A 13547-nucleotide genomic window follows, 5' to 3' on the forward strand; every position below is an offset into this window, starting at 1 on the left:
TGTATTTCAGCATTTTTGTACAGGTCTGGAAAAAACACCACAAGAATTAAGAGATGTGAGGTATTAATTGGTTGATTGGTTGTGAAAAAGACTTATCAAGTTGGAGTCTCAAAGGGCTGCTATGTAGGCAGCATTCAATCTCTTCTGATTTTGAAACCTGTGATGTTCATGATAATATCAAAAGCCCAGCAGTCACTGCCAGCGGGATTAACATTCAGTACATGGTCTGTAGATGTGACATGGACCCTGTGTGTATATTGTCAATGTTCTACTACAGGGACACAGCAGGCACAGGTGTGTTGATTGACAGGTGTGATTGAGCTGGTTCAATAGCGGAACCTTTTTTTCATTAATCCCTAGGAACTAGAGATGACTAGGGTCAATTGTTCAGTCTCTGCTGGTGGTCAATCTGGAACTGTACACACTCCATTAAAATGAGTGTACTGAATGTAAAGATATGAAACTCGAAGAGGGTGTCTTTCTTCCCATTTTTGTGTTGTTTTTCTTTTGCTGTTTTGTCAGCCTAGTGGTGATGCTATGCTGTACTGCCTGCCTGCCATCCTTTTGGAAAGGCTCTGTCAGGATACATTGGGCCTAAAAGCCAGCCAAGCAAAAAGCTAATTTCAAACCTATTTTCGTCATTCTAGATCAAAGAGACAAATTTTATGGCAAATAACAGAAGCAATGAAATGACTTGGAAATAAAAGTAACAAAAGGTTTTGCTGGGTTATTTATGGTGTGGAGACATTAATTCAGATTGAATATCCTGATAACTGTTATGTTATTTGCCAAGGTCTATTTTTTTCCTCCCATGTCTTTTTTTTTCCTCCTTGCCTAAAGGTATAAGTTATCTGCAGTCATACTGGTACAAATGCAGAGAGGGGAACAGACAATCATGCAAAGTTACTGACACTTTGTTGCATTCCATTTTGTACTCATGGCTCTACTATTGTTGGTGACATGATTCTGCAGTATCACATTTGCATGAAGAAAAAAAATGGATAAGGTGGTTGCTGTTTTGTAATGTAACTTTATGTGTACTGTTACTATTGAAAAGTAAGAAATTTTCCCTTTTAAATTATAGGTCAGACATGTCAAAGGGAATAGTGTTATCATTATGATGATAATGGTGCGATTTTCAGATATTTATCTGAAGGTCTTTTTCTACTAATTGACTCATATTTTCAGACCAGACGAGGATTTTATCCCACTAATGGCTGGTTTCTTGACTCTGCTAATCTCCCCCAGATCCACTTTGGTAATTTTGCAGCATTGTTGTGCCAAAGTTTCTTTGTGTTGGACAATAATAATTTCTGGAGGAGTGGGGGATAATAGATTTGAAATAATTTCCAGCTTATTATTTTCATTCTTGACATTGAGTGAAAGTGGATATAAGAACTAATTTGCTGATATAATTTTGCTAATGCTTGTGCCAGTATTAGTTTTCCATATAAGGAAGGTGCACCCATTCATTTTACAAATGGTTTTGGTGACAACTATATTTGACAAGACTCAGAAGTATTATTTATATTGGATTATAATATGAATAAATAAAGGACTTTTCCATTTAATTATGAAAAATGTATTTTTGAAATGCTAGGTCAGCATGTCATTACATCAAATCAAAATTCTAGTCATATTCACAGATAAAAAATTTGAACAAATGAGAAAAAATGTAACCCATGGTCTCGATCTTTTATCAAGTACAACTGCGCCAAACAACCCATTGATAGTAAAACATACTAGAATAGAATTTCAGTTAAAGTAATTTTAGCTCATTTATCTACAATCAATTTATGATACAGTATCATCAACTTATCAACACTTATGTCATATTAGTTTGCCTTTTTTTTTTTTTTTTGCTGTGAAAGCTTTTTTTTGTCTGGTGACTTAATATCTGGATGCTGATTTATAATTCAGGATAACAAAAACATTAAATAAATTCATAAAACTTTGAACTATAATGGCAATGGTTATACTGAATTTCTATGATGAAGTGGAGTGGAGTCGGTTAATTAATTAGAGAGGTGTCATGATTCATTTACATAATGACCTTTTGGGTATCTCAGTAAGGGAGCATGAAATGTCCAGTAAGTTAATTCCAGGGAGACTTGCAGTAACATTGTATGACATATGTTACAAACAGCTGCCTGACCTTGATGGACAGATGTAAATGTCACCTAATCTTTAGCAGGCGGTTTTGCAGCCTTTTCCTTCTAACACCTGATTTTAGACTAGAAACAAAGACATTTGTTGGCAGTGGGTTTTAAGTTTAAAGTCCTACATAGAGAGCAATATTTGTGGAAGCTGTTTGTAAATTATTGATGTTATTGTCTGAGATTGGATGTTTCAACTGGTCTTGTTGTCTCTCTCTTGAGACGACAACTGTCGGTGATTTTATGGCATTTAATAGTACATAACATGTCACAAAAAAGCCTAACACTTGAAGTATATTTACTTTGTTTTGGACCTTGTCCAGGTGTCAGCAGGTTATAGTGACAGGTTGTCATGGAAGTGACTGCTGAGCACTGGCTTATTTCACCTTATTTCCATGATGAATGATATTAAAACATTATATGTAATTCTTTAAAATATGCTTATATTTAAAACATGTGTAAAAAAGTAAAGAGTGAATTAATATTAAGTCATGTGTATAGTTTTCATTCCTAATGAAGTTTGAAGACAAGTGCCCACTGCTAAACAAATGCAGTGACAACAAGATAAAAAAAATAAAAATACATACTTAATTATCATGACTGAAAATTGGCATTGTTTTAAGATGTAATAACTCATAGAAGCACACACAGATACAGATATTGACATTTCCCAATTTTGCAGTTTTCTGAAAGAAAAACACTGGTGTTGTTATAGACAAAGAAGTTTTTGAAGAAAAGAGAATGTGTCATTAGTAACATTTCCACCGACAACTCATCTATACAGAAAGAGATATGCTTTTCGACAATGATTCATTACTTTTCTTGTTTTAGTAAGGATATTTACTTACATATTGATTTGTCAGGAGAGACATAGTTGTGAAATTATCAAAAAGAGATACAACCCGTTCCAGATTTTTCATCCATAATTAATGCTCAGTTATGGCTTGGGTTTGTGTTAATATTGGCTTTAAGGCCCTTGTGGGGTATGGATGCTTTTCATTAATGTTAAAATCTGGTGGAAAGGATGTTCCTTCCAGGGAAATGCAATGTATGTGTTGTGTAACTGATGTCACGTCGTAGTACACCAGTTGATTTCTGTGAAAACATAGCAGGATGAAATATTATAGGACTAAGTACATTCTGGTGGGAAAGTGCCATGAGCTGTCAACTAAACCATTGTGCATCTTGCGTGGAATTGGTCTGTACTTCTGTCACAAGACTTTCACTCACCTTTTGTATGCTTCATCATAATTGCATAATGTCTTTCCTATTTAGTGTGACAGATCATTCTAGTGTGTGGCGAATAGTGTGTTGTAGTGTAGTAAAATTGTTAAATACTGTAGTACCATCACTGCTGTGTAATCAGCAAAAAATGATGAAGCAATTTCCTGCATGAACTGAAACCGATAAACTTGCCTCAAACCCCCTATAAATGCCTGAAATTGCTTCAGCAGATTATGAGTGTATAGAAGAGAAACAATGGGGAAAATGGCACTTATTCATGGTGAAATGAATCTAATTCTCTGTGATTTACCTGTCCAAGTGAAATGGATTGCATGATCTGAAGCATTTTGCTCACACAGGTGTTTTTGGCCTCATTAAACTGGAAGTGCTTGCAGGAGCACAGCCAGTTTTTATTATTGGGGACATTATTCAAAATCGGTACATAAAACTTTTTCAATGAAAAAAAAATGTTGATTTTGATTTTAAGAATTTGAATAGATAATTATTTATTGCTCATTGTGTAAAGAAATGGCATTGGGTGATATAAAAGTAAACTGTGATAGATGAAACAAAGAGAGTTAATTGGTCCTTTCTAGAAAAAGGTTGAAATGAACTTTTATGTAAAGCAGTGTTCACAGCAAGAGTATCCTAGGTCATATATAGTCCATTGTATTGTGTCTTCAGATTGCCAAATATAAAATTTATTTTTGAGACATTGTAGTGGTTCCTATTTATTTTGGACATCATTTTAAGTTTTAATTTAGTCTTTTTGTGAACTTGGCCTTAGTTACAAATTTGTGACTTGGAACCTTGGATTTGTGCTTGTGATCGCCAAATTAAAGAAAAAACCCTAAATTCATTGTACAATTATAAAAACACTTCATGCGAGCACAGTATTATGAACTGCAAACAATTTGTTGGCTTTCATCCAGCTCTCGCTCTGATTACACACGGGTTCTTTTTCACGATAGTGAATTATTATGGAAGTAAAAAGAAATGTGCCAATCAGACAGGTGAGGGGACAGTTGAAGTTGCAGTTCACAGTGCAGCAAGTATTTTTACAAGCAGCCCATGAAATCATGGCTTAAGTCATTTATTTGACAATGGTGATCACAAACCTGCAGCTCCAAGTCACAAGCAGCAATTTCGTTTAAAGGGTATAGGCATATGATCAATAGATGTTTGAATGCATTATTGTAGCAATTTTCAATAACTGTAAAATTTAAAATGGTTTCACTTCAAGAAAAGAGACCAAATTTTTGACCCCAAGGTGGTGACATCATACCCCCAAAGTGATCTGGGTGAATATCTAATTGGAAATTGGTGGTATAATACAGCAGGGCAGAGAAGTTTGAGTTGAATATAATCTTGTATGCATTGATTTCCTCTTCCCAAGAGGAGACAAATATGAAATTGATGATTCCTTTGATACAACTTAAACAACAATTATACTATTTTCCTTAAATGAATAAAAAGGTCTGGGTCTGTAATAGGAGGCCACTTGGCACACACAAACGAGAAAAAAAGTTAATCTATAAGGCATCTCTGGTTATGCATTGGTAGCAATTTAATCATCCAACGCCATCAATATTTCAGAAAGTTAAGTACATCTTGCACCAGGAATATTGGGCAGTCTTAATTTATGAAAAAAGAAGGCTTTTAAAGAGCTTTTGTCTTGGCTGCATGCTGCAATTAAAATGATTTTTGCAGTTTATACAATGTAGTATCAGGATGAATCATTTAATGTTGTACTCAGTGGCTGCAATCCATCCTTTTTATGTATGGAGAATTAACTGTCCTAAGTGCTTTGTGTAGTCCCAAAACAGAGCCAAGGTATATTTTCTCTCAGTATTGATACTATTTTGAAGAATAGAAACTGATTTAGATTGTGACTAAAGGTAATTTGATAATGCTTTAATAGTCATTCACTTGTAACTTTGCAGCTGTATGGGACAACACATTCCTTTGAAATTTGAAGTTTACAAGTTACATTGTGATAAAAAGAATTTATTTATCATTTATCATCGAAATCGATATTGATTTATAATTGAAGTTCATTGTCATCTCTTTCATAAAATAGATTTAAGTCATGCCTTAAATGCTTTTACAAGTTTCATTTTTGGTTAAAACCTTGCATATAGCATAGCAATTTGGTGATACAGAAATCTAATCATGAATTAGATTGGGGGTAATATGTTCTCCGTTACCACTGTATAAACAGACTTATTGACCCCCTTCACCTGGTCACTGTTGTTTGATTTTAGTATTGTTTGTTTGACTTTTATTACACTCCTTTGTACTAGCTGTTTACAACATGCTTTAACTGGATTCAGTGTCAGAAACACCTGGGCCTGAGATTCTTAATTTTATGACTCTGGCACTTCCTTTAACCCTGCCCCCCCTTATTGAAATGTCATATATGTATATGTATATATATATATATATATATATATATATATATATATATATATATATGCTTCATTTTATAGCCCAGGTTTGTCACAAATGTGGGAAATTATTCATAATTAAACATTCCTTAGAAGATATCTTTTTAACAAAATGCAGTTATCACTGTTTACCCTTTGGATTGTTCTGCTCTTAGTATCCATTTTGGATCTATTCCATAATTTCTTTTGTAATGAGAAATGGTATTGCAAGAAATTTTAATTTGCAATTCAAGTGGCCCGTATAGCCAAGGTAAAAGCATGCAACTTGACAAGTGGTACAAAGTATAAAGTGGGTTGGTTTCTTGCTGTTAACAGCCCCAGTAAATTTTGCAACTAAACATGGTGAACTAAGAGCATACCAGATGAATCTATTTATCAATCTTTAATAAACCAGCTTGGCTGATGTCGCCACATCTAAGGTGATGTACTTACGAAGTTTGTCTTCTCAAGGCTTTTTTGAAAGGCTGCAACATAAGTTATACAGTTGCAAACTACATAATACATGTAGCAGCATGAAGTTTAAAAGACAGCATGGATAAGTAAGACGGTTCCATCAAAAGAAACATCAAGAAAAGAGCCCAATCAAGTTTTCTTAATTTAAATAGTTGTGAAAAAACGTTTCAGTTATAAAACAATAGCTTCTTCTACTTGCCTTGTCATGTAGCAGGGCCTGAGGGTATTATTGCACAGGGCAATATTGTAGATTTAAAAAGAAGAGATGTTGTATCCTTTTTCAGACATCAAAGGGGAAGGAAATCGTGATTCAGTCTACAGTCATTTTGTTGTCTTTGTGGTAGTTTAGGTTATATATGTGCTAAGCAAGAACACTGGACAAAGTCTGTGGAAATTGTAGAAGGAGCCTTAGAAAACAATAGCTATAAATCTTCTGTGAGGAGAAATAAACCAGAGGTCTTTTACAAAGGGATGTATCAGTTTTTTTTTTAGAAGTGATTGTTTGACTGGGAAAGATTCTTTTACTGATTATTGTGAGATGTTGCTTTAAAATGAGATGAGAAACTAATTGGTTCTCATTCATTTTTGATAGATCTAAAATTGGTCAGAATTTTCATCATAAAAAGCTACTTAGATAAATGTTGAATGGGTCAACCTTTTTAAAGCACCACTGTCTGTTCTTGTTGAATGAAGACTCAATTGGAATACCACAATCATTCATACCAAATTTAATGAAGTTGGTATGAATGAAGACTCAATCAGAATACTAAGATCATTCATACCAACTTTGTTAAATGTCGAAGAATGTGCAAAAATCATGTGTTTGAAATCAAAAGGTGTTTGGAAATTTGCAGAAAAAGTGCAAATATTGAGCTAATTTGTAGTTCTTTGTATGTCAGTGTCAAAACAAGGTTGAAATCCTCCCTTTAACCCCATATATATGTCAGAATTTAATCCAGGATTTGTAAAAGTGGATTTGTCAAGTAGAGTGTAGAGCACAAGAGTAAATTTTAGGGGTCTTTAGCCAAAAATAGGTCTTTGTGACCTTTGCAGAAAGAATTGTGATTGATTACTGCTGTATGCTATGTTCTGTGTATGTCTTTAAAGGTGTAAAAGATGAAAAAAGTTAAAAAGTCATACTTGTTTACTTTATGCAATGATACCCAAGTCCACGATAATTTAAGCAAGGGATGGATGTAGTATTAATGAGAAGAAATTTAGTGAGTAACTTCTAGAAATACTTTTCTTGTATCAGTGATTTTGGTATATCATTATAGTCATGCATTTGCCATTCTGAGAAAAAAAACATTTAAATAAAAAAGTTAACCTTTTTGTATCTGTAGAAGTGGATAAAATTTGATTCTGTGATATGATAAAAAGCTGAGGCTACAACTATGTTTTAAATATTCCAACATGTTTTTGTGATGCTAATAAATCTCTGTGCTGGGTCCTGGCTCTGCGGCATATAATTCTGTAATTTTTCCAAAATATTGGAAAGAACATCAAAGGCAGGAACACCTGCCACATCTGCCTATTCACATGTAGTAATCATTTCATGGCTTTTGGGTGCCTTTGTCTTTTGTGACTTTTTTGGGGGGATATTATACCCTGGTTTTGTTAACCATGCATTTCTTCTTCAAAATGACATACTGAAGGTGAAGGGTCACTAGCAGAAAGAATATGCCTTGTCCTCTCTGGGTTAACAATTTACTGGTGTCACCTTTGCTGTCACCAGAATGACACCAGTTACTTCCAAATATTAGGTGACATATTGTGTAATATCATATGTAAATAAAGCAATTACACTTGTTGACAACTTCTGACTGGTTTCCAAAGTCCAAAAACCAGTGAACATCTCTTGTGTTACAGCTGTCATGTAAACAATACTTTTAACATGACACAGGTGTCCCTGTTGGACAACATGGGGGGAAATGTCACATCTAAGATGAAATAAATGAATTGGAGCATTTTAATTGTCTAGAGTCAATTGTTAGACCATCATTATTTTTTTCACACTTTGAATATTAATTTATGATAGTGTAACACATATTAATATCAACATATTATTAAATATTACGTTAAGGAACTAATATTTAGTTGACTTTCTTAATTTTTTTGCTTCAGAGGTGGTCTGAAAGTGACAAAATACTGGTGTTCCCTGTAATATGATACCTGATATTGGAACAGTAGTTCAGATTCCTGGTTGAAACCCCCTCATCCTTCATCCATCCTGTTAAGTATTTTTTCATTGATCTAAAAGTCCATGGCAAATATCAAAAAGAAGTTAACTCTGGTTCCCACACTTTTCATCCAGAATGTTTTTTCTTCATTTTTTTCATTCAGTAGGTATAGGAAGATGCAATATGCTTATCTTCGCAATATGCCCAAATTCATATAATGAGTTTAGGCATAAGTGCAACAATGAGATAGAGAGGGATGACTGCTAATTTGGCTGTATTTATGGGTAAATGAATCTTTTGTGTCTCATTCTTAGCAGTGATTATCTTCCTTCCCTCCAGCTGTCTAATTAGGAGTGTTAAGGTTAGGACACCATGTGTAATCAAACTGCCTGAAGTATTCCTCAGAAATTAATACATTATTCATTCCCAGTGTAGGAGCTACTTTGTGTTGCGTGTTTTTGGTGCATTCTCAGTGCATGGAAAGAAGGGAGAATTCTGCAAAGAAACAGAAGTGATCAAGTTCAGTCTTCAAGTAGATATCAATGAAAACTTGTTAGGCAATACTTTTAATATAGAATGTTGATGGTAGATAGTTGAAAAGTGATGTTCTTTATGAGGCTTTAAATGTAAGGGAGTGTTCAGATTATCTATTGGCACAAGCTGAATCAATCCAACTCTGCAGGAGAATCTCCCTTAGTGCAATCACTGTAATCAGCTGACTAGACTCCTCCAGTTGCTAGGGGTAAATAACTAATTAACTAGCTACTCTGGAAGGTGTGTCAGACAATTAGGCTGAATGCTCTTTAGCATAGGTGGATCGATCCAGCTGGTACAATGTGTAAATCTAAGCGCAGTCTAACATTGAATACAAAGTATATATTAAAGTAAATAATTTTTTTTCATTTAAAAAACAGGAAAGAAGTTATGTGACAAGAAAAAAATCATGGTGACCCTTTTTAACTGAAAAAAATATTGTGGTGTATATATATGTGTGTGTGTGTGTGTGTTTTCTAAACATCAAAACAAAAAATTGGCCATTAGTGCAAAAGAGTTACATAGGAGAAAAAAAGAGAAAAAAGAAATGATAAAGATACATTGCCGAAAGATACCATATGACGTACAGAAACTGCCACAATATAATCCTTGTAAATATGGACAAACACTATCATGTGGTTTGGTGACATGTTACAAAAGTGACATACAATTATGTATAAGTCACTAACATGGCTGTCCTTTTTGCCTGGTGACATTTTTTTTACATAGTGACACATGATGATTGTTTGAAAAACATGCAAATGCAATCATGTTGCTTGGGATAACTAATGGAAGAGATGCAATTATTGTCAGAAGACAGAAAACAGTCATTGATGAGAATTTTGTTGGGTGATATTTTATGACAGAAAGTGAAACAAAAGCACAAACATGTTCATGTTGTTTGTGGCATTTTATGAAGAAGAGTGACACATGAAAATGTCATAAAATAAATGGTGAACAAACTTTGATGGTCATTTTATTTGGTGACATTTTATGATGGGATTTCATTAGATTTAGTAATCTGCATTTGTTTTAGTAGCAAAGATACCAACAAATCTGGCAGCAGACACAAACATTTACAAACAGGTGACAGAGAGTATAAAATCTACCCTTATCTTATTCCCTATCTGCCTGCCATTTCAGCTGAACAATTTTGTATGGACTGCAAAATTAGTTTTAGAAAGGAAAAAAATGTTATGTAGACAGTAGCATTTCATTTTGACATGGAAAAAGTTTTGAAAAGTGCCAGACACAGGAAATGTTCCTGTACTGCCTAAATAATCCCCTCAATCTGCAATTTTGGCAATTACAGACAGGCAGTAGACAATTTTACCAGTCTGAAAGCTTTCTCTGGCCATTTATGGCTATTAAGCTCATTTACTTGATAGTTTAGAAAGTGGTCTGGAATATTTCTTGAGATCTGGTAAAGGCATGAATAATGGTAGCAGGCAATAAGTGCATGGAGGAAACTCCTTAAGTTTGTTTCTTTTTGCAATCTGTGGATACCATTATTTGTTTTTATGCAGCAGCCTGACTACCCTTCCTATGTGCTACTAATATAATGAACTGGTCCTTGATAAAGTGGTTTGCAATTAAGCCCAGCCCCTTTTGAGATAATAGCCTCATCTGCTGGCAAACAGACCTGTCACTCTTGGCATGACCTGTCAATCAGAAAACTCTCAGCCAATGAGATGCGAGTGGGATGCACTCTTAAGTGTGGTGACTTTTGAAGGTATTACCAGATGTTGACTTGAACATATACAAGTGAACCATTCAAGGTGGCCACAGTCACTTTTGCGACAGACTACATGGCAAAGTATATGGAGTTCTTATACATATAACATCAAATTTTGGGATGGATTAACACAGTGCCATTGGATTTAAAAGGGGAAAAACATGCCAAACAGTGCCAAAGATTCACCAAGTTCACAAAGTTTGTTGTACTGTTAACCTGGAATCTTCTTGGAAAGGATGGATACCAGCAGATATATGCTTCTGTTTGGATTTAAGTTATTTATTTCACTTGTACTAGTCTTTTTCGTGAGCCAGCAAGGTAAATGTCTTAATTTCTGTGTTAGAACATTTCACAGAGCTGTGTAAGTTGCTCTACCTACCACTGATGTTGTTTTTAAGGGGCTTCAGGGTTAAAAGGCATACGTTAAGTGTTTATTCAGCCTGAAGATTAATGAATATACAAGTGTTAACACCAGCTTTCCTAACACTGCCCAAAAATAATGTTTAGTTAAGAAGAATTTATGTCTACAAGGGCATCAGTTTTTTCATAAGAATAAGTAATTTAGTCCAGACGTAGATTAAAATACTTCTTTTAAATATAACTGAAATGTTAAAATGTATTTAAAAATGTTTTTTATTTAATATAATATTTTTTGATTGAAAGTAAAATGCCTTTAGGATTAATCTATAATAATAAATATATGTATTTCATAATTTCATGAAAAAGAATAGGTGAGACAAGCCTTGAAGAGAATATTAGATCTTGTTTAATAGTTTAAATAATATTGTTTTTTAGGAGAGGCTGTAGTAACCACAGGATCAAGTGATGTCAGGCATCCAATATTTCTCCAAGAACCAGAACCCCATAACTACATTGTGAAAAGTAAACCTGTAACTATTACTTGCCAAGCCATCAATGCAGTGGACATTACATTCAGATGTGCAGAAGAATGGGTGCCACTAAAACGCCATGTCCGAGCAGATTTCACGCATCCAGAGACTGGAGAAGCAGTTTTACAAGCTAGTGTGGAGGTGACTCGCCAAGCAGTCGAGGAATATTTTGGAATAGATGGTTACTGGTGTGAATGCAATGCATGGACAGAGATTCCGAGTCCTGATCGACCGTGGACAGGCGATAATCCTCCTCCCGCTCATGTGTCAAGCCGACGGGGGCTGGTCCAGGTTGCTTGTAAGTTTGTTACAAATACATGCATAGGTCAAGGTTTGCAGAAAATGGGGTCTGGGTCACTTGCATTCCTCTCTGGAGGGGAAAAAAATTAAAAGGTAGAGATCTAAAAAAAAGGTGCTTGCCATTCGAAGAAAAATGACTTCATGCCAAGAAAGTCTGAAGCAATCTGAAATTAAGAATCAAGCTACAGACATCAGTGAAGCGCATCATTAGTTTATTTGTTACCATGGGCTGGCAGGGAGGGAGTTCTTGTAGCTACTAGTGCTTTAGTACAGGTCTGGCTTAAAAAAAAAGAAATTTCCACTGAAGGAAACAAATGTTGTTGTCAGCAGTTAGTATTTTCTACCCTTAATTTTCCGTCAATACATATGACTGCCAAATAAATAATTAAAGGAAAAAAGTAGCAGTTGAAAGATTGACTAGCTTAAATCCTTGTAATGATATATTTTGGGCATAAAATGAAGTATAATTAGGGAGATAATGACCTATTCATAGGGGTAATTTATTTCAAAAGCTAAGCAGAGTCGTTTTCAGAACGAAAAAAAAAATGTTTAAAAAGGAGCCAAACAGAAATGGTTTAATGGTTCTCAATAAAATCAATTTGTGTCATTGCAAACATGCCAAGCAAATGTGAAGAAAACCAGTGACAGGGCCATAAAATGTGAGGAGCCCTTTTCACTCATCCACATGCCATATTGCATGTGGGTGTCTCCTAAATAAATTAGTAATTGATTCTTTTCAAGTGTCTCAATCCCTGTTGTCTCAGTCTCCCTCTGTCTGAATGACCCGTAGTAATTAAGGACAAAGGAAGTTACGGGCAGTTGACAGCTGCTCTCCACCCTTCCTGATCCCTATCAGGTTATGTAGGCTACTACAGGAGACCTGAACCTCATTTAAATGTCTGCCTTATAGACATTACAGTCTTTGGCCTATGTCTTTCTAGAGACAGAGGGTCTCTCTCCCTCTCTGTCACTCCGAGATACAGACCCTCTAAAGTATTAGGCATGCCTGTGACTTGTATCTGAGACTGCTAACAGATTGTAATATGTCTATTATGAAGGGATTCAATACCCCACCTGTGGAGATAAGTGCTGCCATCACTGTGTGGAGCCAAGATGGGCTTTCTCAAATTCAATTTGCCCCAATTTTCTGTGGTCTTTAGGGAACTGTTATTCTGTCACGCTGGACATTAGGGTGATTTCTTCATCAAACTTTAAAGGCTTAATTTTTCTGCTGGACATAATTTGCACCTAGTGATTGCATAAATGCTGTCCAAATATCCACAAAATCCCGTTATTTGACTCTGTTCATAGTCACAGGAACAGTACCACATAGGTATAACTATTTGACAGAAACCGAAGTTTGGTAATAAAATTCAACATACATTGGACTTAACAAAAGAAATTGTGAATAAATTTCATTTGTGACCTCTTTGTAAGGCATTATTAAAATCAATGCCCACATATTGTATATGTATATTTAATTTTCCTTTATGTTATTTAGAAATTTAATTCATTTTGTTCAATAGGGTCAATTTGAACATGAATGTGAAATTATAGGATATCACTTTTGATAAGGGAAATTGAATCAAACGTATTTGCCGCCAGTATAAGACAATGAAGGAAACTTT

At 34.8% G+C, this 13547-nt stretch overlaps 1 protein-coding gene and 1 long non-coding RNA gene across 5 annotated transcripts in view; one reads left to right on the plus strand and one right to left on the minus strand.

The window, feature by feature from the left end:
* LOC147763659 (uncharacterized) overlaps window positions 1–8941 on the minus strand; it is a 22052-nt gene extending 13111 nt beyond the window's left edge. The window contains exon 1 of the long non-coding RNA XR_015332969.1: window positions 8453–8941. This is a non-coding gene — a long non-coding RNA (uncharacterized LOC147763659). The remainder of the gene's footprint in view (window positions 1–8452) is intronic.
* The window catches only part of LOC106174972 (netrin receptor UNC5C-like), a 76108-nt gene that overhangs the window by 35414 nt on the left and 27147 nt on the right, over window positions 1–13547 (plus strand). For 3 of the 4 annotated variants that reach the window (XM_087005402.1, XM_087005404.1, XM_087005403.1), the window contains exon 4: window positions 11525–11917. In XM_087005402.1, coding sequence (XP_086861528.1) covers window positions 11525–11917 — 393 coding nt within the window. Of the gene's footprint in view, window positions 1–10709; window positions 11048–11524; window positions 11918–13547 lie in introns of those variants that run through there. The other variant, XM_013556756.2, reaches the window with a different exon arrangement.

The sequence above is a fragment of the Lingula anatina genome, chromosome 2 (assembly GCF_051362555.1).
Source record: "Lingula anatina isolate TDL-2025a chromosome 2, LinAna3.0, whole genome shotgun sequence".
In the NCBI taxonomy this organism is placed as follows: Eukaryota; Metazoa; Brachiopoda; class Lingulata; order Lingulida; family Lingulidae; genus Lingula; species Lingula anatina.